This window comes from Rhinolophus hipposideros, assembly GCF_964194185.1.
Source record: "Rhinolophus hipposideros genome assembly, chromosome: 20".
Classification (NCBI taxonomy): Eukaryota; Metazoa; Chordata; class Mammalia; order Chiroptera; family Rhinolophidae; genus Rhinolophus; species Rhinolophus hipposideros.
In genome coordinates, this window is record NC_138066.1 from 26,657,164 (window position 1) to 26,683,286 (window position 26,123).

A 26,123-nucleotide genomic window follows, 5' to 3' on the forward strand; every position below is an offset into this window, starting at 1 on the left:
CCACTAGTTACGACTCTTCCTATCCAGAAGCCACATCAGTGGTGAGGAGGTGGGAGTCCAGGCGCGCATGGCATGACAAACCCTAGCTAGCCATCTAGACCAACCTCCAGTGTGCTGCAGATGTCCTTGCTATCTGGCCCTAACCGATGGTCCTCGCTTCATCACAGCCTCCCTGGATGCTGGAGGAGTGAGTAGAAGCTCCAAAAACATCCAGCCGGGAAGACCAACGGCAGTAGGAGCCATTGGCCAATCAGCACAAAGACTGCCCTACGAAAATGCCTTTCCCAGAGTCTGACGGCAAACGATCAGCTTTTCTTCCTTTTATTAGGAGGACAAAACTCCTGAATCTCTTACATTTCTTCGATCTCTTAGACACACACACAAAAACAAACTGCTTCCAAAATCGGAGCCAGCCTCTTTCCCCAGTGATCTTAGAGCCATCCTGCGTATCTGGTGGCTGAGTGGAATCAGGCTGAAATGCGGGGCTAAGTTGGAACAGCCCAGGTACCATCTAGAAGGTTCTACACCCCTGCAGCCAGCTCTGTAGGAATCTGCCTTGGTTAGACCAAGGACACCTCCTAGGTCCAGGAGGGCCTGGTCCCCACTTTAGGAAGAGCCCGAAATACTGAGGAAGACCTCGATGGCGGCACAGACAGAGCTATGTCTAAGGTATTATGTTGAGGTTGAGAGTTTTCTGGACTCTCTCCATCTCCACTGCCTAGCTCTGTGCCTGGCCCATAGAATGCATCACCACTGATGTACAAATAAATGCTAAGTGGCAGATATGCTTTACCTACAGAGTGGAGGGCACTGACAATAAACAAGTAGGAAGAACTGAAATAACTGGGGAATGTTTATCTATGGTGGGGTTGGGGAGCAGAACTGTGCTTACACAATTAAACTTCTCGATAAAGGAGACAAAACGTAAGACGCTACATTAGAAGACCTTGCTCTGATGGCCCCAGCTTTTTGCTACTCAATTTTAATTTTGTGTGCCTCTAGAAGAGTGACTGCATTCTAAACATGGAAATAGGTAACCAATAGTTCCCAAGTCTACAAGCTACATATAAGGACTTTTAAAATGAGATGCTCATGACCCAACCCCATCCTACCATCTAATCCCCAGAGATGGATGAATTTGTATTTTTTTTAAAAGCTCTTAAGGTAATCCCAATACATAGCCAAATTTAAAAACCACTGACACACATATATCAAACCACTAATATATGTAATAGCTGTATCTATATGTATATTTTTTAAAACTCTTCAAAATACATTAGGTGTAGAGTTGTTCCACTGCCAAGCTCAAAAGCCAAAATTAGAAACTGTGTGCTCATCAAACAGGGAAGTAGATTCACTCCTGGAAAGTTCTTTCCTAAACCACTAAAAGCCAGTCAAAAATGGGAGTTGATGCCTTAGAAGGCTGAAAGAGATACCCGCCTCACAAATCAAATTTGTCAGGAACATTGCAGAAGAGATTTCCATATGGACTGGCTAGACAGGTTAGACAAAATAACTTTTTAATTCAATGTATTAATAATTGATGGCACCATAACATTTATTAACCCCTACTTTGTGTATGGCATTTCACACAGATTGTTTCACTTAATCCTTAGAACCAGGTGACAAGGAAGGCGGTTGTAAACCTTTCACTCATCAGCTGCTGACAAGCTGGGTCTCCAACATACCCTCCACTCGAGCCAGGCTGGTTTCCTCACATCTGGTGAGGTTCCCACGCACGTTTTTGCCTTTGCACCTGCTGGTCCCACCAGGGAGAAATTCAGAGCGTCTCTCAATCAGAATCCTGCAAGGCAATCACAGGACCTTTCCCGGATTCCTGGTGAAGCTGTGGAAACCTGAATTTTAGAAATCAGGAGCCCTGAGCCCCGGACACATCTGGCACTGCTTGCTTTCCTGTTGGATGGAGAACCAGCTTCCTCTTAATCCCTTCCCCAAACACTTCTCCACCGAGCCACGTTTAGCTCAATCTTCACTCCAAAGACTGAAGACCAGAGACCTCTACTGAACTATGGGTTCTGGGGCGTTTCTCTGGAAAAGGTTTAAATCCAATGCAGATGTAAATGGTAACGCGAGATGAGAAAGGCAGTGAGCTGCAGCCCCAGCCAGGCCTGTGCTCCCAGCCGCCTCACAGCACTGTTGACACTGTACTGAATACTTTCTGCTCTGTCGGTAGCTTCCAGGAGGGCGAGGACCCTGTCACAACACAGTAACCTCAGCACCTGGTACAGCAAAAGCACTCGACAACTATTTATTGAATGAAAGAAACAAATTAAAATGGGCAGAAGATCAAAAACCCGCCTCCAAAGGGGGAAACTTGACTCTCAGAGACCTTCCAATACTAAAATGTTGTGACTAGAGAAAAGTCACAAAATGCACACAGGGCGTCCATTAAGTGCAAGGCACTGTACCATGGGGACACGGGGCCACACACAAAAGCAGCAGCCCGCAGTCCCCACTGAGCTGGAAAGAAAAGATACACAGGTAACAAGTGGACCCTTTATCTTAAAAGAGCAATGCAAAATTTAAATCACGACAGTAATGCGTTCCCGAGGCAGGATGTAATTGACAAATGTATTAAAAGAAGGAAAGAGCCACCATTTGTCTTCAGTGATACCCTTTCTAGGACAAAACTGGTACTGGGCTAGGAACAATGGTCAAAATCCACTCAAAATCACAACTGCACATACCCACTTGAAGACATTTAATCTACCGGCCTTTTTGTGTCAAGATGAAAGCCTGAGAACATAAACTCCACTCCAGGTCTATCCTGAAAACCTCCTGATGTATCACACTTGGTGAAAATAATTCAAGACTTCAGGGAACAGAGAGGTAGTGTAAAGCATCTCAAAGTCACAGTAAAACAGACTCCTCACTCTTCACTATATCTTTTTTTTAATGTTTCAAATGACAAATTTCAGAAAAATGTAAATTTGAGGAAAACCTACATACCACATTCGGAACACCAAAGCTCAGGACCACACTTAGACTGCCTTTCACTGGTAGAGATGTAAATCAGTACAAACTCCCGGTGGGGCAGTTTGGCAACAAATAGCAAACCATAAAATATATTATTATCTCCCTATTGTAAATTGCTAAAAGTGGAACTGCTGGGTCAAAAGAATAGCGCGAGCAGGAGAGAAATGCACTCCCAAGGGCAGTCCCTGGTTATAAGACCAAATAATGACCATGATACTGAAAACAAGCTAAATATGCCTAAGAGTTTGAGTAAGCCAATCACAGTACATTAATATCGCAGAAACCATGTAGGCATCAAATATGAGCATACCGACTTGGAAAGAAGACTCTGACATATCGCTGAACGGAAAAAGCAGTCTGGCAAACAACGCATAGGATCCCATTTACATAACCAGGTTGTATGTGCAGACGGACCTGTGGAAAGCTGCACTCGTTATAGGGTTATCTCAAGGCGCTGAGATATGAGGGGAGTTTTTACTTCTTTGTGTGCTTCCGTATTTAATTTTTTCTAGTACGCCTTTTGTTTTTAAACAGAATCACAACACTTAAAAATAATCCCTTTGCATTACAGGATCACCCAATTCTGTGCAAAATGTAGCACTTGCCTTACCACTGATCCAGCAGCTGATTCCCAACTCTAGTTGTGGGATATTCCAGAACACCTCCTTGTGACCCAACTACAGCCCTGGCCTCCCCTCTTCAAGATGCTAAGTGGGATTGCATGTGAGGATAAAGCAACTCGGCCGCCCTAGAAAGAAACACTTGCACCAGCCAGCCGTGTTTTTTTCAAACTATTGTGAGTGCTTCCTGAATCTTGCCCCACCTCCTGCAGGGCCGGATGCTGCTGGACAACTAACCTTGCCCCAGGAAGGAAATGGGGCCTAGCTGAAGATCAGGAGTTGTACCCATTAAATTGCAAAGATCGGGTGTCAATTCCCAGGCACAGCCTCAAACACACCCCAGCTGCTCTGCTGGATCTAAGCCCCCTGATCTCCAAGCTTAGGGGTGATGCTACTGCACTTGAAGTCACCAGCAGGGAGGCCGGAGGCAGCCTGAGAAGGGAGGCAGGGCCGGCTGCCCTCCACGGTAGCATTTTCACCCACGTGGCAGGTGCAGCCTTCAAAAACAAATGGAAGCCTCTACCTCTGGAGCACACCAGGAGACTCAGACCCCACAGGCTGGGGCCCTCTCTCTGCAAAGTGACACGTGAACAGTTCCCAAGCCTCACAGCACATGGCCTCCAGGAGGCAGCTCTGTCTTCCAACTTCTAGAACTATGAGAAAGGGCTTTATGAGAAAGGTCTTCAAAGGATCCTCAGAAGAAAGAAGGGAATGGGAGGGAACCTACAAGTCAGAGAATCTCCTTTGTGCCAGGCACAGAGTCCTCTTAACGAGGCCCAAGGCACAGAGCCCTAGCAGCCCTCACGTCGGAAGCAAATGCTCAGAGAAGCTAAGAGGCTGGCTCAAGGGCACAGAGCCACGGAGCAGAACTTGAAATGCATGTTGATTCTGAGCTTCATCCCACAAGGCTCCCTTGCAGTATGGGAGGGACAGCATGTTTCTCATCTACTCATTCTTGGGTTTGGAGAGTTTAACACAGGACGGCTACCACACACGGCTCTTTTTATCCATATAAAAACGAGCTCTGAGAACACTCTGAATAGTTCAGGGTTCACGGTGCCCCGAAGGATCTGCGAGAAGAACTGGCCCTCGACACAACCAGCTGGAACATCACAATGATTGCCCCTGCAGGAGATGTATATAATAAAAATTGAATGCTGCAGCATGAACTTCATACATACTTGTCCTCTTGGTTTATTCATCAGAAATAATTATCTGTGCTTGCTTTCACAAGAGCACATATTTTATAGGGTACATTAAAATTTAATGGATTTTTAATAATATTGTAACTACCGCAAGAGAAAAACTGGGAAAAGCCACACCACATGTCTTTGCTGCATTTTAGTGGTTTGGCCCTCGGGTTGCAAAGGAAGGACTAATTTGGTGTGGAGGGCAGGCAGGAAAGGATGAAGAGCCCTGATGAAGGCAGGAGAAGAGGGGGAACACTGGGTGGGTATGAAAAATTTTATAGCTGACTATTGGCGTGGAAGATCTGCGCTGAGGGAGAAAAGTCAAAAAAGTCAAATTAACAGACTACCCTTGATGGTCAATTATGCTTGATTTGACCTGCCTTTGGGCAACATGTGATCTGGGTCAGACACAGAAAGACACTAGCATTGGTCATGCATAAAACAGACGCTTCAATTGTGGAAAATCACAAGTAGGTCCCAGCCAATAGAATACAACTCTAGGGCTAGAACAGATTCAAAATGTCCTAAAATCTCACTTAGTCCAAGTTTCTAGAAGCGATAGCTGAGGCCCAGAGAAAGTAAATGCTGCCCACGATCACAAAAGGAACGAGTAGGTAGCTCTTCAAATTTCCGTATGGGGCTTTTCCTATTACTTCATATGGCCCAAGTTAAAAGCATATACTTAAAGCTAACTCTGATGGCAAAGATAATGTCTTCAATAATCGGCTGGATTTCAAGTTCCACATTTTTAGCCATTTCCGAGAATCATTATTTTTTATGAGTCACCCACTGGTTTTTATTGTGATAGGCATCACAAAAGATCACTATTTTAATTTGGGAGGGAAAGCTCTCTTTCCCGACCAGGCTCAAACCCACATATTTGAACAATTCTTTACAGAATCATGTTCTGTCCGGCGGACATGATGACCCCTCCTTTGGTGCCTCACAGAAAGCTCGTCCTACACAAGAGCCCAGTGCAGTTGTCCAGGGCCTGCTGGTGTGTCACCACCAGCACAGACATCAATATCTATTTCTGGCCGAAAAAAGAAACACGTGTTGTCCTGCCACCAATTATATATCCACAGCCAAGCTGACTCACCCATTCATGAGCCCACAGTCAAAAATAACACCTTGCTAACATTACGTTTCCTAATCTTTGACAAAGTAATATCCAAATTAAAATGAAAAAAAAGGCTTAAATGTCAAGTGACGATGGTGATTTATCTTGTACTGATTTATATAACGCACCGCATCTCAGATGGGCAGATTTTTCCATGACATCAATTCAGAGCGCAAGCAGGTTTAATGACAAAGACAACTGGAGTTCACTGGCCCTGGACGAAGAGCTTCCTCTGTGCCTTGGCAGTTTTGTGCTACGGAGCATGTACCTTCATGCCCTGAGCCTCATTTGTAACAAAGAGTGTAAAATACCTCCCTGGCAGGGGTACAGGAAGAGTTATATATTTATATATTAATAAAAGCAATCAGCAATAGTGCTCAGTACACAGCAAAGACCCAATGAATGATAGCTGTTGTTAAAAATACTAGCGTATTAACCACTGTGTAATATTAAAGCCCAAATATTGCAGCAGTTAACTGCCAGACGGGCCTCCATGTGCCGTTTCACCAACTTGGGATTTTCATCTATTTTGGTTTATTTGTTTTACTTTGTGATTTATTTTTTAGTAGAAGCATATCGTGCCTTCTTAGGAAGTAGGAGGAAGAGCAGAAGACGAATGAATGGAAGACCAACGGCATTCTAGAAGGTTCTACAAGTTCAGACCTTGTCTCTTACTGCTACCTTCAGGGAAAACCTCTCCTTCTCATCTACGCACCGTCCTGTACGTGCACCAAGCCTCCTACGTAACCTGTGTTTATGCCCTACAAACACACGAGCCATAACCGTCTACAGCTGGCGATATCAAGTCAAAGAAATCACATGACCTCTCAGTGTCCACATGCGCTCCAACAGAGGATGAGGACTGCCATGGGGCCATTAAATGAGGACATTAAAAGCACTGATGTAGCTAAAACACATTAACCTGTAGAGGAAGCCAAGCCATAAGCTGCAGCTCCACCGACATCATAAAAAGTAAAGAGGCCTCCGTAATGGAACCAATATTACAGCCATTGATATAAATTATACCTCAGAACAGGGGAGAAGGGGGTGGGATGTAAAAATGGAACAAGTTCAAACTTCTTTTATTGTAATAGTCTCCAGTTGAGCATAATCACCAAAGCTACAGTGCGATACGATTGCCAAAACTAGACAAACATCTGTGAGATGGATTCATCTCAGAGGGGAGGCCAACAGCTTGTTATCATTAAAGCGGCAATGCTCGCTCTGCGATTGAACTGCAGGCCGCCTTGTTACTGTGTTTGCGGAGGCAATTGTACCAGATGTTGGCAACTATCTTCAGATAGATGACAGGCACCTGCTGTGGAGGAAATTTAGCTCCTCATTGGGCTCCCTGATTTGGGGGCCGGGTGGGAGGGGCAAGGAGGAGTGACCATCCCCAGCACCCCACAGTGATGCCCTAACCAAAAGTGACCAAGAAGGCTGGTTGAGCTTGCCAGATGGGGGCCCACCCATCTGCTCCAACTCAGCTCTTTGAGCCAAAGACCCAAGAAGGATCCACAAGGTGGCTGGAGGGAAGATGGAGAAATTGAGGAGGCATCTAATTCAGGCAGGAGAAGCACAGAGCTCTACCGATTAACTCCCTCCACAGGTTGCTCTTGGTAACCGTCACTGAGACTCTTCAAGAGATCCTAAATTTGAAACATGGCTATGGACATTAATCATCATTAAAAGGCAAACAGGCAATTTTCAAACCATGTCATGCTGACTCAGATGGAGACAAAGGCTCTGAAAAGGGGGAGAGTGGGGACAAGAGAGATAAATACCAGCCATGCCACCATGGACAAATAAAAATCATGAGAGCCAATAATTCACTTTGCAGAGCACCCCAAACATCAGCCACTAGATAATGGGTGGAAATGATTCACCCCATAGTCGGCAGGGTTGACCCAGGTCTACCTTGCTGAGGAGTGGCCTAGCAGAAAGACACCAATAAAACGCAACCGCAGACATCCTAGACCCTGGAAGTGCAATCTGACTCCTTTTCAGCCGAGGGTGGTCCACAAAGCCACTCAAGGACTCCACAGATGGGCTTAGTCCTGGTGGGCCGAGGTAAAGTCAAAGCGTGTTTGGCATTGTGAAAATGTTCTGATGTGGCCCCTCATCTGGTCTCAGGGATTATTCCTAAACACGTGGTAATTCTCCTTCCTCTTGGATTATCGCAGTTGAACCACTTACTTGACTCATTCCTAGTACAGTTGCTGCTGGGATGAGAACACCAGGTACTGACAACTGCCATCAGAAAGAGGCAGCAGCTGGGCTTCAGTGGCAAAGATCAATCGGGACCTACGGTGTCCTGGGAGAGGTGGCCATAGTCCCAAAGTTACTCTTAGGCTTCAGTTTTCTCATCTGTAAAAGGGTCTCCAATGGCCCTTCCAGGTCTACATGGCTAAGAGCCTACACTGTTCTAGTCACAGCCAAAGAAACTAAATGGCTTGGTCCACATAGTTGAAAAATTTCACAGACATGTTAAATTCTACGTTTTCTCCATCCAATAGTAGCCCAATTTGGGCTTACTCTAATATTTAGCTACAAAACAAAATGAAACATGCCTCTTTATTAGCCTTTAATTAAGGTTGTTTCATGTCCTTAACCAATAAGTTCTTTGTTCGGTTTAAAAAAACAAAAAACAAACAAACAAACAAACAAACAAACAAATCTCCTACTACAAAGTTCCTAGGACAGAAATCACAAATTTTCAGAGAAACACTTACTAGAGAATACAGAAATCAAGGCATCAATTTAATTTCACACTCTACCTGCCTTGGACTAATTTGTGTAAATTACATTTCATACTAAGAACCTCAGCCCACGTGACCACAGTGGAGAAATAAGCAGCTTGCATCAAATTGAGTTTTTAAGGTATAACTATATAGCTCTTTTCAGTGTGTGAATGTTTTAGCTGAAATTTCAATGCACGTTTTATATAAAAATTTCCAAGTGTTAATTCCCACCGTTTCATCGACACATCAGTGTCATCGGGTTTTTACAGACCTAAGGAGTGCAAATTAATCCACGTGGATCTGGGTGGGTTTTTTTTTTTTTCCTTCTTCTTTTAGAAAAATGATTATAACCAAATTCTCAGCCCATGGGTGAGTTAGCAGAGAAAAGGGTCCACTGTGTAGAAGCTGCACAGAAGTTTCCATTTTGGCCTTCTGCATTCAGGAATGTGGTCGGGCAAATGGTACGTGGCAATCAAGCCACTGCAGCACACACATGCTCCAGTGGAGTCTTCTAACTGTGGCCGCCACAGCCACACAGAGCACCTGTCACAGAGCAGTAGCACGCGGCCCCCCAGGAAGCAGGACCCCAGGATCACTCCTTACCTGTCTACCATCACGTTCCTTATATGCTCTGCTCCTTCTAATTGGCCTTATGTTTGCAGCTACTTACTTTGAAGGTCTTTTCCAAATGGACAAGAGGGGCAACCTGAGACCACACAATGAACCTCTCTGATGCATGTGTACAATAAATAGGCCATTCTTTCAAACAGGTATATGTGTGCTGTACCCCAAGGCAGTTTACGACTGACCCTGAAAATAGCCACAGTTCTATGAAATCATTACTTTCTTTGAAACTCAAGTTGGGGACTGGGAATGGCTACGGGACGGGGGGGGGGGGGGGGGGTGAGGAGGGCGGGGCGGGGGGGGGATAGGACTAGCAACTTAACCACAAATCAGTTCCACAGCCTGTTTTTGTACGTAAAGATCTGTTGGAACACGTCCAAGCTCGCTCATTTACAGTGTCTGTGGCTGCTTACGTACTATAGAACTGAGGAGTTGGGGCAAAGACCATTCGGCCCACAGCGTCCAAAATATTTTGCTATCTAGCCCTTTATAATCAGTTTGTCAACCCCTGCTCCACATGACCACTGCTAAGAATGGGAATATGAATAAGAAAGTGCGACTCCATGATCCCTGGAAAGTAGGGGGAATCAAAACATAATGAAAATAAATGGTATTGCTTTCTGTTGCCTTTTAAAAAGGTATCTAGAATGAACACATTTGATTCGGAACACTTTAGACAAACTTTCATTCCAATGGTTACAGGTTATGGGTTTTGCAGAAAACCCCTCATTTCAACTATCATTTTGGCCTGAGTGCATCTGAGGGGTCATCTTTGTCAATTTCCTTGGGCTGCCAAATCCATTTACAAGCAGAGCCCAGGTTAAATGCATCTGGGAAGCAATAATGAGACTGAATATACCTGAGACACCCTGACTAATGTGCTCTGGGGTTCTCCAGCACGGAAAAGACAGTGTTCACTGCCCCACCCATGGGGCAAACCAACTAACTTGGCTTTGTAGTTTCTGGTGAGATTAACCGGTAAGATCTCAGAGAGGAACTCTGAACTTGGCAAGAAGGGGAGAGTGTTTTAAACCTTGGGGCATATGCTCGGCAGTGAATACCTTTGAGCAAGGTGAATTCAGGCATCCAACTTGAACTCTGCCTCCCTCCCTGCTCTCTAGATGATGACAAAGTCAAACTCACTTTTTCAAGGTCTTCTACAGAGAGCATTCTCCACTGGTTCTTTCCAAGGTGGGCACAAGCAGGACTGTTATATCCAGGGGCAACATACGCTGTGGGCTTCCTCTTACCCTCCATGCCAATTCTGATGGAACCCCAGAATAAATACCTCACAAGCACCTCTTTCAGGTCACCCTCGACTTGGTGCTGAGGCAAATAAAGACATGACCCATTGTCAGAGGCCACCATGGGCAATATGCAAGATGGCAGATGTGAAGCGTGAGAGGCACAGAAAAAGAGTTCAACAGCAGCCATTACCATCGCCACCTATCTGTGGTGCTTGGCACACTGCTGGTCTCCCCTCACTGCACAGCAATTCTGTTCACCAGCGTCTCCACTCCTTGAGTGTATGCCCCGGGTGGGCAGGGACCCTGCCTCACTGACTTCTATGACCCCAACCCCGTGCCTAATACCTCCCAAGCACTGAAGAACTGGGTTCCTGGATGATCAGATGGCTGGACAAACATAACAACCTCATGGCCTTTCAACAACTGCTGATGGAGACTTCCTTCCTCCCCATGCAGCTGGTCCTATGATCCCCAGCCAGCCAGGGTCCTCCAGGCTGCTGCATTCTTAGAACTGCACTGGTAAGCCCTGCAGGAACCCCATCCATTCACCTGAAGTTCTGCCTGAGCATAAGCTGATGAGGCAGACCAGTTACATTGAAGAGGTTAAGAGGAATCAGCATAAGGCACCCCGCAAAAGGCAACCAAAATCTGAGAAGCTCTGCAAGGGTGTGGTGTTCAATTAAATATGACCAGACATGCCCTTGCGAGAAGGGATTATTACAAACAGACAGTACTAGAAAAATCCAAGTCCGAGCGAAGGCAGAAATTTCTATCAAACAGGCCTTTTGAAATAACTTGCAAGTGAATTACAGCGACTACTTCCTATGGGAGGGGAAATTATTTTAGGCGGCTTTCCAGCCCCACGTGCTCCTTTAATCTGAGTCAGATGCAAGAAATATTTATTGAGGGTGGAAGTCTCCCCAAAGGTGTGTTTTAAGTGTAGGCCGCGCTGGAGCACTCCAGTTAGCTCTATAAAGCTGCCTTAAAAGAACATTTTTAACGCAGTCTCATTTGCTTTAAACTGATTTCTCATTGCAAACAAACAAATCCCCTACAAATATCTGCTCTCCTGCGCCTACGGTCTCTGCTGCCAGGCATACACCGAGTACTTGGGGATACCACCATTAAGATGGTGGTTTTCAATAGAAACTTGGCATTTATCATAGTGAGAGCATTATCTTCTCAACAGAAGCTGACAATTTGTCCTATTCCTCCCTTGAGAGAATCCAGTAAGATCACATTTGCTTCCCCTGCATGCTGTTTCTCCTACTACAACATTTCTTTGCCTGGAAAGAAAATATTGTGACTCCTTGCCATATTTACTTCATTAGCATAAGAGAGAAAAAAAGCCAAATCCTCCTCTTGGCCTTCCCCCTCCCCACCCCCCACCCCCACGCTGTATAGCTCCAGCTTGGTTAAATCCAGCAGGATCTTAGATGCAGGACTCTGTGGCTCAGGATTTGTCTCATGGTTCCAGAGGGATGGGGGCAGGGAGGGACCAAGAAACGAGTCTCTTAAAAACTGAAAACCATCCATCTGACATATAGGAAGTGCATGGTGCAGACTAAGTACGGAGTCTACAGGAGAGGGGTGACCCTGGTGGAAGTCAGCAGTCTGGGACTTCAGACACCTGGGTGGGAAAGAGAGGGAGAGGGGGAGGGGGAGGGGAGGGGTGGGGGAGGGGAGGGGGAGGGGAGGGGGAGGGAGAGGGAGAGGGGGAGGGAGAGGGAGAGGGAGAGGGAGAGGGAGAGGGAGAAACACCTGAAGGAAGGAAGGGAGGAAGGGAGGGAGATGTGGGAGGGGAGACTGTTATTGAGCATCCACTTGCAGACACTAGGCAAACATTTCTTTTAATTCCCGCAAATCCCCTGTAAATAAAATTGTATCTCCACTTAACAGATAAGAAACGAGGCTCAAGACAGTGAAGCCAGCAGTGCAGAGTCACACACTAGTAGCAAATGGTGGGACCTACATTCACACGCAGGTCTACCTGATTCTACACTCTGGAATTATTCACCTTCATGCCATGCAACCCAGACAATTTCCAAGAGCCTGGCCATACATGTCGATGGCATCCCTCCGTTCTTTCAAGGGGGGAAAAAAATGTACCCACCAATGACAACTCTCTGTCCACAGCCAGATCTCCCAACATCAGAGATGTACTGTGCTGTGGCTTAACATGGCTGGACCCCTTTTCCCCATCCTGGCTGATCACAAAACCTGGGAGGGAACCCTGGGAGGGCACGCCTGGGAGGGAAGCTGCCCAGTGCCCACCTACTGCTCCCACCACAGGAAGATCCATCCATCTATGAACCACGACAATGCTCCCACGGGCTTTTGGAAACCACAGACTCCACCAGATACCTCCCACTCAGTAGGTCCATTGCTTTTCTTAGACCAAAGACAGACAGAAGAGCAGGGAATGATGAAACAAGAAAAACGTATACCTCATTTTTACCCACCTCTCACTGTTCCTTCTCCAGGGCAACTCGATGTCTACCTGGTACATCAAGACCCGCGTGCAGGGGTACCGGCTCCAACAAAGAGCACGCCGACCGGCTCTACCCCACTCAGGTAGCTGCTTAGCTCTAGTAAGCTTTCACGGCAGGGTGAAAATAGTTCATTTATCCTGGGCTTCAGGGGAATGATGGGTTCCACATAAGGAAATGCTTTAGAAAACTGAATATATTCTCTTAAAGCCCCATTTTTAAAAAGTAAAATCCTAAATTTGACTACTTGAAACTTCTTCTCCAATGACTGGCACAGCCCTGCCCTCTGATACAGAGGGTCCATTCATTCCGCCACGATTTACTGAGCGCCAACTATGGCCCAGGCACTGGGCCAGTCCTGGTGCCACAGAGTAAGAGAGCCAGCCCCACCTTGGTAGTCACGGCCTCTCGGACCTAAGAGGCTACATGGATTTGGCTTTTTTCCTTGATAAACCAAGATTCCCTCTTTCGTACTCCCATTATGGATTCTCTCAGTTCCTGGTTCGTTTTCTGAGACCATTTGTAATTATTTTTATTACTTACTTGTTTGCTCGTGGGTGGTGCTCCCCGATTCCATCCTAAAACTTAAGCTACAAGTAAGCAGGGATCTTGTCTGCTTTGTTCACTGATGTGCCCTTGGCTCCTAGCTCAGTGCCTGGCATTCAGAAGATAATCAAGATCGATGAACAATGAACGATGTCCGAGGCTGTAGACGAGATGCCTTCTGGACCGAACGAGGAAGGATGGCTATTTTCCTGCACTAAATGGTCCTAACCATGCGGTACATTTAAAGATCAAGGTCTTGTTATTTTTATACATTTTCCTTCCCTCCTGCTTTACACTGAGTTTATTAACACCCTCCCACCACCTTAAGGAAACGAAAACAAATGAGGATACGAAAAGCTCTCAAGAGGCTAAACAAATGCAATAAACAGATTAGTGGATCAATATATATAAATATATTTTAATGAACATAAGCTAAATGATATTGGTACAGTTTCCAGACAGTATCCCTTACCACACCCCCCACACCCCCAAAAAAGTTTAATTGTCCGGACAAGTTCATCAGCTGAGTCCAAAAGAATTCTCTTTTGGCCCACATCAGGTTCAACGTTTTCCATCAAAGCCAGAGCAACCTACAGCCAATCCCACAAACTGGAGGCTCAAGGGCAGGGGGATTAAAGTTGAGGTATATGCCCTCGAAAACTACACAAAACCAAATCTTCATCTTAAAGCTGAGAGGATCCAAGAAAGACTTTTCAATTTCCGTAATTCCCCAAAGTGGGAGGAAGAATTGAGTGGTAGCACACCCAGAGGACAGACAGGAAAGATGGAAGAGTTTGTGGAAAGAGAGGGAGAGGGAAGCATGGACCACTAAACAATGCAAGGGTTAGGGGCACGGATCCCACCCCCACAGTTTTAAATCTGCATATAGCTTTTGACTCCCCAAAAACTTAACTGTAGTCATCCCTCGGTATCCACATGGGACCAGTTCTAGGACTCCAGCAGATACCAAAATCCGCAGATGCTCAAGTCCCTTATATAAATGGGGTAGAACAATGCATACGGTCAGCCCTCCACATCCATGGATTCCCAATTGCAGGTTGAAAACACCATTTGTGATCCATGGCTGGTTGAATCCATGGATGTGAAACCCAGGGATACAGAGGGCCAACTGTGTATTTATTGAAAAGGACCCACATAGAAGGGGACCTGCACAGTTAAAACTCATGTTGCTCAAGGGTCAACTGTACAACTGCATTAGGTCATTTAATAATCAAGCCTATGTGAATACCATCCCCATCCCCATTCTACAGATAAAGAAACTGAGGTAGAAAATTAAATAACCCGCCTAAGGTTACAGAGCTAGTAAATAGATGAGCTGAATATGACACCAGACAGGTTTAGTATGAAAAAAATCCATGCCCTTATTACCAGGCAATATACTAAACCAGGGGGTCAGGAAACTATGGCTGAGGGCCATAACCAACAGCCTTCTGATTTTTGTAAATAAAGTTTTATTGGAACACAACCACAATATTTCATTTTCATACTGTCTATGGCTGTTGTCCTGCTATAACAACAGGGTTGAGTGGTTGTGCGAGGCCAGCTGGGCCACAAAACTGAAAATAGTTATTCCCTGGCCCTTTAGGGGGGGAAAAAAGTATACCAACCTCTATGCTAAACAGCAGTGATTCTCCATGTCTCTACCCAAGTACTCCGAATGGTCAAGTAAATCAAGGGACAGCCCAGTGTACCCAGAGACAGGCTTGCTAATGCAGCCAGGAGCTATCCTGAAAAGTCTCCAAGTATCACGGTTTTTTGAAACAATTACACAAATTTTATATTCCATGCCATAATATTTGTTCTAATATTATAATAAGTTTTAAACAACCATTTAACGGCACAGTCAGCTTCCTGGATAACGTGCCACATCAATCCTGTGGCGCTGCACACGGCTGGCCATGGCACCCCGTATGACTGGGGGAGCAGCCCCAGCCTGGGTAGCTCTGGTACAGCAACAAACCCAAGACTTCTCACCAGAGGGCAGGACACTGCTACCTGGCTGAGGAGACCTGAGCCAAGTCATTTCTGCTCTCCCAGGCTTCCTTTCCTAACTTTAAAATGGCTAATTAATCCTACTATGTCACAGGGCTGTTGGGACAATTATACGATGAAAGACCTCTGAATCTCTGAATCTAAACACAGATGCCAACTTAGTGGGAATGAAGAATTATGACATCAATAAATCCTCCTTTTGGCCATTAAACCACATCTATCAAAAAAGGAAATGGGGCGGTCTTTTGAAAAGATAAAAATCAGAAATTTTTTTCTGTATTAGAGCGACTGGGCAAGCTCCCTCCTGAACTCCAGAACTTTTATCCCGGGTGCTTGCCCAACCCTTCTGCCATTCCCTAAGAAAGAGGGGAATCAGATCTGGAACTCTGCCTCTGATCATCATTCCATACTCTTATTTATGTTTCCTCAAATGAAAAGCACCTTGTCCCCCCCCCAACATTAACCCTCTACAAACAATAAGTCTAAAAATATTTACCTCCACCACCAATTATTAAAGACCTCAACAACCAAAAATCTCTAATTTACAACTAATCCAATTCCACAAATTACATCTTCTACGACAGACCACCTAAAAACGACTTCCTGTAAACAAACCACTCTGCTGGGTTTTAAAATCTAATTAAATCCTTATTTTGCTCTTTAACGACAAGAAGCTCACTTTTTGCTACACAGGGCAGAAATTTTTATTTTCAAGAGACATAGAAATAATCCCCAAGTAGGAGCCCAAACAGGAGTCCGAAGTGGTCCTACACTCAGGTCAATGCAGACTGGCCTCTTGCCCAGGACTGCAGGCGGTCTGCCCTGCCTCCCGGGCCACTGCTGGGTTAACCCTCACTGACCCATCATGCCGGTACAGGCCCTATGCTGGCTCCTGCCCCCAGTGGCTGAGTTAAGTAAGGAAGACATATTGTAAACAGGTAAGTGTTCTGAAACACACAGGAAGGAGTATTTACATCTGCCGGGAGGTGGTCAAAAAAGGTTTCATCCATGTTAGGGTTTTAGGCCAAGTGTCTCTACTTTTCCCACCTCCCATCTATTTAGGGTAGTTTGCAAGTCTGAATTCCTGGAAACCCCTTAGTCCTAGGCAAATCAGGGCAGTTGGTCACCCTACGACGTACCAGTTTCCTGCCCAGCTTTTGTCCCTACAGTCAGGAAACCATCGGTAATATTTATTGCTTGCCTGCTGTGTGTTGTCTTCAATCTGCCTCCTGTCCCTCACCCCTCAGCACTTGCAACAAGTAATCCTGATCCTTTCACAGTACGCCCCTCCACCCAGATTCTTCAATCCTGGAAACATCCCAGTCACACAAATGTCCCATGGAAAAGAAAGGACCATCACCCAGGCTGCAGAACGTATGCGAACTTAACGCAAATCAAATCCAACTCTGCCGGTAACTCGACTCTAGGAAGACAAAACGAAGTGGAGAAAAATGCATAGACAAATTCAATCTATCAAATCTCCTATTTATTTTATGCAAAGTTTTCCTGGTGCTTATTAATGCCAGCTTTCCCTCTACCATTTTAATCTCTGCTTCCATTTCATTCTTGGAGGCCTGTGATTATTCTAATTCAGCATTTGGATGACTTCATTTCCGCTCAAGTACACCCAGGTCAACTTGGATAGAAAAGAAAGAGGAGGAGAAGAAAAATAATCAGCTAAAAGCTATTAAATATCAGCCGTGTGCCTCATGATTGGTTTTAAAGGCAGCGGTGAGGTTAGCAACAGTCAGAAACTCAACCCTTCTGCCTCTTCCTGCATATTAACATTTTTCTGGGGCTCTCAATCTTATGGTTTCAAATGTAAATAAAGCAGCGATTGGCAGCCCACTTTTAGCTAATTCACAAATACTAAGTCTGAATCTACAGAGCTGTAAAAATTTAGGGGGTGGTAACTTGGCAAATCCGGCCATTCTACAGAGAGACTAATTCTCAGAGGACAAAAGAAGGAAAAAAAGAAGAAGAAAGAAGAAAAAAGAGAAGCATACACGACCCATGTCATGGGGTGTCCTATTGATGGGGTGAGGGGCGGGCAGGAATCTCCATATCAATGTTCGCTCCACAAAACAATGGAATTCCATGTCTATGCCAAGTCGAAATGAACTGAGCTTTCTCTTCCCTAAGCACCACTCCTTGCACCTATTGGCACAAGCTTGAACTACGATTTCTCAAACACTTTCAGTTCCCAGTGAAGTACATCCATGGGGAAAAAGGCTTTCTTTCTCATGCAAACAACTCCATTGTAAGTGACGTCCTCGGAGGCTGCCAGGAAGGTCTGGGAAGGTGAGCTGGTGAAAGTCCTTCACGGCCCCTCTCACTCCCCCATCCCAGGCTCATTAACTACTTCCTGCCCAAGGTCTCCCTTGCCTTCCTCTTCTGGGCCCCCTAGAAAGATTAAATAAAGCTAAACCATACTAGGAAACACAGTTAAACAGCAAAGCCAGAAAGTTGGGGCCTTGTTCCTCTGCCTACTATGCATACACACATGGCATTGGATTCGCATAATCTCAAAGTTTTCCCAGCTTGCTCCCCAGAAGGCATCCTATTTTTCTACTTGTATTTTTTAAAACACTGTTAACAGAGCAATAATAATGTCTGATGCATTTGCCTAACAACAGCTGGCTATATTTTAGACACTAAAAGGGAAATGGGAAGTTTTCCTAGAAACCCACTAATCTATTTCAGGAGCTCCTTTTTTAAGCAAAGAAGAGGATTTAGGAGAAGTGAGATTGCAGTGCTCAATCTATTTTATCTATTTCTAACTCGACTCCCTCCACTGGCGGCAGCAGAAGTTAGTCTACGGAGGAAAAAGTTCTCCAGGAAAACACAAAGTCGTTTAGCAGGAGGGTTTACCTGCTGCGATGCCTGAGGATCATATTACCCATGGGTGACTGCTTGTCTGCTTGCTGCCACCTGGCCAAGGAGGCCGAGGCAAGCAGATGAGGCAGGATTCTGTTTGCTAACTTGTGACTTTTTGCACTCAGCAGCTCTGCCAGGGGTCAGAGGGCAAACAAAGTCCCCTCCCCCGTATGACACACTTCCGAAGGGAGAGACTGACACAAACCAGACAGAGAATTAATAAAACATGAGGACAGTGTTGGCCTTGTTCTGGGCTCTTACAGGAAGAAAATTTAAACACAAAAGTAGCCTTCAGCCTGGACGGTCCGGAAGGGGAGAGGCAAACGGCCCTTCCCGGTCCACTCTATAGTTATAATTCCAGGTCTGAAGAACATCGAAACTCTCCAGAGTGCAGGCGAGCAGATGACAGGCGGGGCCCCGGCCACGCCGGCCACTTTCCATTCAGTCCATCTGTACAGACCACTTCAGAAGACAAACACCTCATGGGGGCTTTGATGCCCACAAAGCACAGACAGGACTTTTGTTTTCCAGGCCTGACCTGAGAGAACCACACACTGCACGGAGCCCCGTTTATCTACAACACACATTTGGAACCAATAAAATTCTACCTCAGGATCACAGTCCACTCTCAGGAATATGGCAACCTGCTTATTTATTTTCTCACAAATCTCTTGGCTTTCAAATTTCAAAGGCTTTATAATGTTTTTATTCTAGATAGATCTCAACTCTCCTCATACATACAGTATCAAAAGGAGTTATCTGAGCAGCAGCCACGGAGACCAGCATTGTACATGCACATAAAATCTGGAGCTGAAAATAATAGGTGTCGAACACTTCCTCGGAGCAAACTTTCCGACAATCCCCCACACAGCAGAATAAGTAAGATCTCATTATATTAAAAAGTCAATTCATTGTTGTTTTCATTTTTCCCCCCCAAAAAAAGCTTTCATGCAGCATTCTCTGTAGCTCAAGTTAACTTTCATAGGCCCACACACAACCCCAATCCAACAAAAAGACTCGAAACACGCTTTTCACCTCATTTCCAAGGAGCTCCCCTTTGATGAGACCTCAAAAGCTGTAACTTTCCAAACCAGTTTCTTTTTAAGGCCTTATTTTCCCATCCACCACAAAGAGGGGCTGGCCTAGGAAGGGGTTAAAGCCCTCGTGTCAAACTGCAAATTCGGGCACTGGCCCAGAAGAGACATGGGAACCAGGGCAGCCGAGTGATAAAGGCTGGATTGTAGCAGCCCACTGAATTGGAAATGACTTGTAGGCCTAATGAAACAGAACTTTGGCAGTAAAACAGAATGAAAGGAATGAGACAATAAAAGGCTGGAACAAAGGGTGCAGAGTCGTTTCAGCTTAGCAAAATAAGCTCACTTTGTTGGTGGGGAAAGCCAAAGCCGATTAGGATAAACCAATGACTAAGCGTAAGTCTTCCAAACTAATTACACAGTTCACCATGTGAAGTATAATTGGAAGCCTCCAGATGCGGGCTGCTTTGCTTTCACAGGAGTTATATAAAGTGAGAATTACCTCGCGAGCTCGGCACTGAGCAGCCTATCATTGAGGTGAACAGCTGAAAGGTGCAGAACTGCCCCATCCGGGATGAAGCCGAGAATTCATTACACTTAAAGGCCTCTTTTTGATCTCCAAAATCCTATAAGTGAGAATTTAAGAAACCGGTACTTGAAGGAGGGGCCTAAAGGGAAGAAGGAGGAAACCCACGCACATGGACTTTCTTTGATCCCAGTGCTTTTTAATTACCAAGTTGGGCTCTTCCGGATGGCAGTGTGGGGAGAAGAGTGGAGGACAGGCCGATGGATTGTCTGGGTCTGTACGTGCCTATCTAGAGCATCGTTTATGTGCCACTTTTCGGAGTGGTCTATATACATCATTCCTGTTTGTATGAAATCATGGGCACAGATAATGTCCACTAGGAAACTTGAAGCAGCAAAATAAATTACTGTATATCAACATTCTTGACAAATGAACAAAACCTGCTCCCTCTGAGTACGGGGCTGCTTAGTGCTAAAGTGGGAGAGGAGGTTTTATAAACAGCACATAGAAGTAAGGACTGGATTGTACAAAACTGAGTGACTAGCGGGCTCTAACCAGCATGGGCTGTGTGATCTTGGCCAACTTACTGACCCTGGTCAACGTTAGTTGTGTCACCTACATGACAGATATCCCACCTGTCTTGCCTGAAAGCCTTGAGAATCAAATTTTAAAATGTATTAAAAAGCTTAGTACAAAGCACACATCCCTCTAATTTAGAAACATCAACTCAAAGAATCTTCATCATAAAATGTGAACGTCACAAATGGAGTCTTCATTAATCTACATTTAGCACATGTAATAGGGAGTTGGAAATACTCTACGGTTTTGCTAGATCTTACTCATAGGATGAAGACTCCAGTTTATAAATAGCAGCTTTTTCCAAATAGAGAATCTTCCCTGTCTCTGCGTCTTGAAGTCTAGAAATGAACTCTACCACAGTTATGACTGTTTTGTTTATTGCATCATGCTCATGATTACAGATAGTATCTTGTTTGGGGTTACAGTCTACAGATCACTTAGATAGATGTCTATCTATCCACCGATGTATGTATATTTAAACACTTTCTAAATTATTAAATTTTGAAGCTTGAAACCAACCTTAGAAACAATCTAATCCAGGGGTTGGCAAAGTACAGCCCATGGGCCAAATGTGGCCCACCACTTCTATTTGTAAATGAAGTTTTATTGGAACATAGCCCCACCCAATTGTTTGCTATGGCTGCTTTCTCCGTACAACGGCAGACGGGAATACCGTGTTTCCCAAAAAATAAGGCCTAACCGGAAAATAAGCCCTAGCATGATTTTTCAGGAGGACATCCCCTGAACATAAGCCCTAATGCATCTTTTGGAGCAAAAATTAATATAAGATCCGGTCTTATTTTCGGGGAAACACGGTAGCTGTGATAGAAAATGTGTGCTCCGCAGTGCGCAAAATGTTTCCTTTCTGACTTTTACAACTTTTCCAATCCTTTCCCTCAGGTGAGAAACTGAGGCCAGGAACGAAATGGCTTGTTAAGGTATCACAGGGGTCATGGCACAGTCAGACCCTGCACGACAGTTTGGAATACCTTCAACCTTACCTCTCTAATGACAAGAGCAGAACAGCTACCCAGGGGGTGAGGACAGACATCCAATTTAGCAGAGTCTTTATGCCAATGGCCACACTTCATGATCTCATCTTAGATATAAACAAGTAAAGATGTCCCTAACCAGGCAGGGTAAATCTTCTGGGAGAAAGACAGGAGAAAAGCACAAAAGGGTTTACAAACCTCCAATCTGAGTTATTTAAAGCTCTCGGTGTGTCATTCTGCACCCACGCCACTTACAGTAATGACATATTTAAACTCCCTTAGCTCAGCCCCACGACAGCACTCTTACCCATCTTGATTGCCACCTGCAATAAACAGTTGAAGCAACTGCCACCTTAGGAAAGATGGGGAAAAGGAGAGGAGAGAGGCATGACAGTGAGGGAAACCTTAAAAGAGGTTGGCAAACCCTGAATGGAGACTGTAGAAGGACGGAAAGTTCTAGACCTGGAGGGTAAGGGAGCAGGGTGTGAATTCTGGCTGTTATACTGCCTTACCTGGGTGACCTTAGCTGAGACTTAACTTCCCTGATCCTTACTAGCCACCTTCGTCAGATGGGCTGATGATACCAAAATGTGCTGTGCAGATGAAATGAAGCGACGTATGTCCAGGTTCTCAGCACTGTCCTGGGGCACACGGAGGGGACAGGGGCTTTCCCTTTCCTTTGCATTCGCCCCACCCTAAAGTAGGTCCATCCTGTGCATCAATCAACAGCTGGAACTGGGCTGGGAATTCAGGTTCTGTTATCTGATAAGCCTAGAGAGAGAGTCTGCATCCCACTCTATCTTTCAGGGGGCAATGAACTTGAGTCAGAGATTTAACAATCTACAAAACGGGCAGTACCCCCCATCAGCCTCCTAGAGAAGAATTAAGTGAGATAATAGATTAAGTCTGGCGTGGCCCAGTATCCAACACTTAGTATGCAGTCACTAAATAATAAAATTACACCTCACTAATTTGTAGTAAACCAACTGAAAAGAGCTCCAAACAACTTCACAGGGTCAAGAATGTGTACATGTGTGTGAGTATACTTCATGCGTGTATGCATGTACATACATGCGTGTGTGTGTGTGTTGTTTCCTTCAACCAGAATATAAACTACCGAAGGGTAGAGTCAGTTTGTCAATTTATCTGTTACTTCCTTTGAAGGCTGATGGATTTACTCTTTGCGCCTTAGGCTCAGCAGCAGTCTGCTTTCCTTTGATCATTCTGGATTCCACTGAACTATGCAGAATCCTGAGAGGTAGTGGGCCCTGCCCAAGGGGACACAAACGTAACACTAGCCACTAACCAAAGGAGAAATAAGCTATTCTGAAGACAGACCCAGACAATAGACAGAGCATATGTATGAAACAAGCTATTAAAACACGAGCCTGAAAGAGAGTGTGATGGTTTCAATACATTCCAAAGCCTCCTTAGTCCTTTAATAAAACACTTAATAAGTTTACCCATCCTACTGGAATCCACAAATGTTACTGTGAATTAACTGAGTGGCCCCAGAGCCAGCGAGGGCCATGCCAGGGAAGACGGTCTGTGACTGCCTCCCAGACAAGGGGACAACTGTTCTCAGGGCAGCAATGGCTGCTGTCGTGGGCCTGGCCAAAGCTTACAGAGCCTCCCACTGTTGGCATACTAGGTCACCACTGTGAGTGTTAATGAAAAACGACAGAAAGAGAGAAAGGAAGACCGAGAGGAAACCAAGAGCTGGGAATGTGCAGAGAGAAGTGGCAAGTACAAGCCTGTCTGGAATACTCTAACAGCCCATCTGAGCAGCATCAACTTCTCTGACACCCACAAATAGGCCCATGAGATTCCAAGGCAGGTTAGAGCTCGAAAAAGAAATCCCACCTCATGTTTGCAAACACTACCCCCGGCCTTGTTTGAAAGGCAGAACGGTAGCAAAGAGGGCTCATTCCCGAGCCTTCCATTACGCGAGCTGGACTTGTCTCATTTAATTATTTCCAATCTCTCTCCCTAGGCAGGGTGGGGCTGGACGATGGACAAATCCCCTCTGGTGCTTTAAATCCATCTCAAAGTGAAGTATGATAATGTACAGGATCACCAACATACTCAGGTATTCTATAGAACCGCCAGAATGAATCAGCCCCCAACGGGCAATGCAGACAGTGCCATGGGGGAAGGCATCTTTCATAACCGACCTGCAAGGGCAGGTAAGTGCCATTCTGAATGCAACGCTGGGCTGGAGGAGGCTGGTTTCTCTTTGTTGCATGGTCTCTCATCCATGCCGAAATTGATTAATACCAGACAGGAAAACACACACACACACACACACACATATACACACACACATATACATATATATTTTGAGGCTAAATAGAGGTCAGGGCACTCTTTCCAGACAGCAGCTCACAATTGGACACACCTGTGGACAGGGTCATAGTTACCTATTGCCTTGGGCAAACAAACAAAGCACAGAACCTTCAGACTGGGCAGTGGGTGCAGTGCCTTTGTGCCACCCAGCAGGAGAGCTGTCACGGGGGCGGGAGGCACTGATGACCAGGTGCAGGGTCATTTCAGAGGACACAGCCCTCTGCCACATCAGCCTCTCAGTGTGGGAGATGCATACCTGTGCAAAAGGAACTGCCCCACATCTGGCTGCTAGGACAATGTCCACAACTACTCAAAGATGAACACAGTCAGCTCAGCCACTTACCTGCCAGCCTCCTGGAACACAGGAGCCAACAAGGGTCAGCCCCCTACAAACGGCCCTGTTGGAGCCTGGGGCAACACAGTCATCTAATGAGTACATCATCCTCAGGAAGAACCCAGGCACAGGCTCCCCCCACCAACTAGAAAGAGGCAGAAGTAAGCACATCTCCCACGGTTACATATCCTGTCTGTCTGGATGACTGTCTGTCTGGCACACACACTCTGTTACACTCTGTTTCCTGACTGATTTGGGGCGTTCGGTGTTGCTCTCAGCATGTTCCAGCAGCAGAGCCCAGGGGATAATTTTACTGCTGTCTCCCAGACATCTGACAGGTACAGGCCAAGCATCCTTCCTGACTTTCCTTGGGCATTTGACAGGGGAGGGTTTGGTTTAGCTGTAAAGGGCCCCAGGGAGCCTCCCCTCTCTCAATGCATTATCCAGAAAGGCACAGAATGAAGCCCAGCATGGACTCACAGGCCTCTAGCAGCTTCTGTGGGAGCTCCTGCCCAGTGACTCAGTGCATCCCTCCCCAGCTGCTGCCACCGCCAGCTCCCAGCCCAGACCCCACGTGGCCAGCAAATGCCAGCACCACCGCACTCAAAGGCCACTCTGTCTGCTCCTGCAGGCACACGGGACGCCATGCCAACCACAAGCCGGGCTCTTCCATCTCGGCTCCTGCTGAAATTTCACTTAAATCTTGATGGCCAAGTTCAAGGACAAGGTTCTTGAGGACACAGCTGTGGCAAAGGCAGTGACCGCGACAGCCTGTTCTAAGGACTGAGCACGTACATGCTCTCCAACCCATGCAATTGCTTACCTTGCCAAACTGCTCAAAATATTGCTTTACATCTTCCACCACCGTGTTCGCAGACAATCCACCTACAAATATTTTCTTTGTTCTTGTGACCATCTGCAAGAAACGACCAGAGGAGGACATGGGTTAACCAGGTTATCTATCTTAGGTTATTAACCTAAGACGCTGAAACAAGCCACTCCCCGCGGTTCTCCAGGAAGGCAATTTTCGATAGATTCAAGCTGCATGGAAAGGGCCCTTCAGATGTTTCTGGATGCTGGAGACAGTCACTGTGGATATCTTAGTCCTTCACGCCACAGCATTACGGCTCAAGTTTCACACAGACCCAGAATGGACGTCAGAACCTCTTTGGTACATAATGCACAGCTTCATTCTGAAGTACTAGCACAGAGAAAAGTCATGTGCCAAAGCTATTTAAACCCGAGAGCCCTGAAAACAGAACTACGAAACATCCACTGCCCAGCAAGTACCCGTTTAATTTGTCACTAAGAAAATCACACGTAATTCAAAAATGTGTGTGGACTGTATATGCTGAGCTGTTCTGGGTGCCAGTGTATGTCTGACAAGAAGACAGACTTTGGTGTCACACAAGGACCCCCGCGCCCAAGCTCAGTCCCCAGTCCTCCTTTCCATCTTGATTTCTCATGATTCAGTCAAACCTAGGTCTCCACCTTTGTCCAAACAAGTCGTTCTCCTTGGAATCCCTCTCCATGCCTAAATCTTTCATGGCTAGTAATGGCCATCCTCCAAGATCCAACAACCTCCTCCAAAATTCGAAATCTCTCTCCAGTCGCCCCCTCCAGCAGCTGTTCTTCCCTTTTCTGGATGCCCGTAACAGTGTATCCATCCGCCTCTCACAGAACTCACTCCTTCCCACCTAGTGCCCAAATCACTGATAATCCCATCTTCATTACGTCTCCCCCAGACAGTGAGCTCCTGATTCCTCTGGGCACCCCCCCAGAGGAACCACGTACAGGGCCAGGCACACAGAGCCCACAAATGTTTGGTGTATGCAAAAACGAATGTGT

At 45.8% G+C, this 26,123-nt stretch overlaps 1 protein-coding gene across 14 annotated transcripts in view; it reads right to left on the bottom strand.

Moving 5' to 3' along the window:
- MSI2 (musashi RNA binding protein 2) overlaps positions 1–26,123 on the bottom strand; it is a 374,726-nt gene that overhangs the window by 219,847 nt on the left and 128,756 nt on the right. For all 14 annotated transcript variants that reach the window (XR_013992034.1, XR_013992035.1, XM_081029501.1 and 11 more), the window contains exon 6: positions 25,099–25,191. Coding sequence is in view for 12 of the 14 variants with exons in the window: in XM_081029501.1 (XP_080885627.1) it covers positions 25,099–25,191 (93 nt within the window). In the remaining 2 variants the exon portion in view is untranslated. The remainder of the gene's footprint in view (positions 1–25,098; positions 25,192–26,123) is intronic.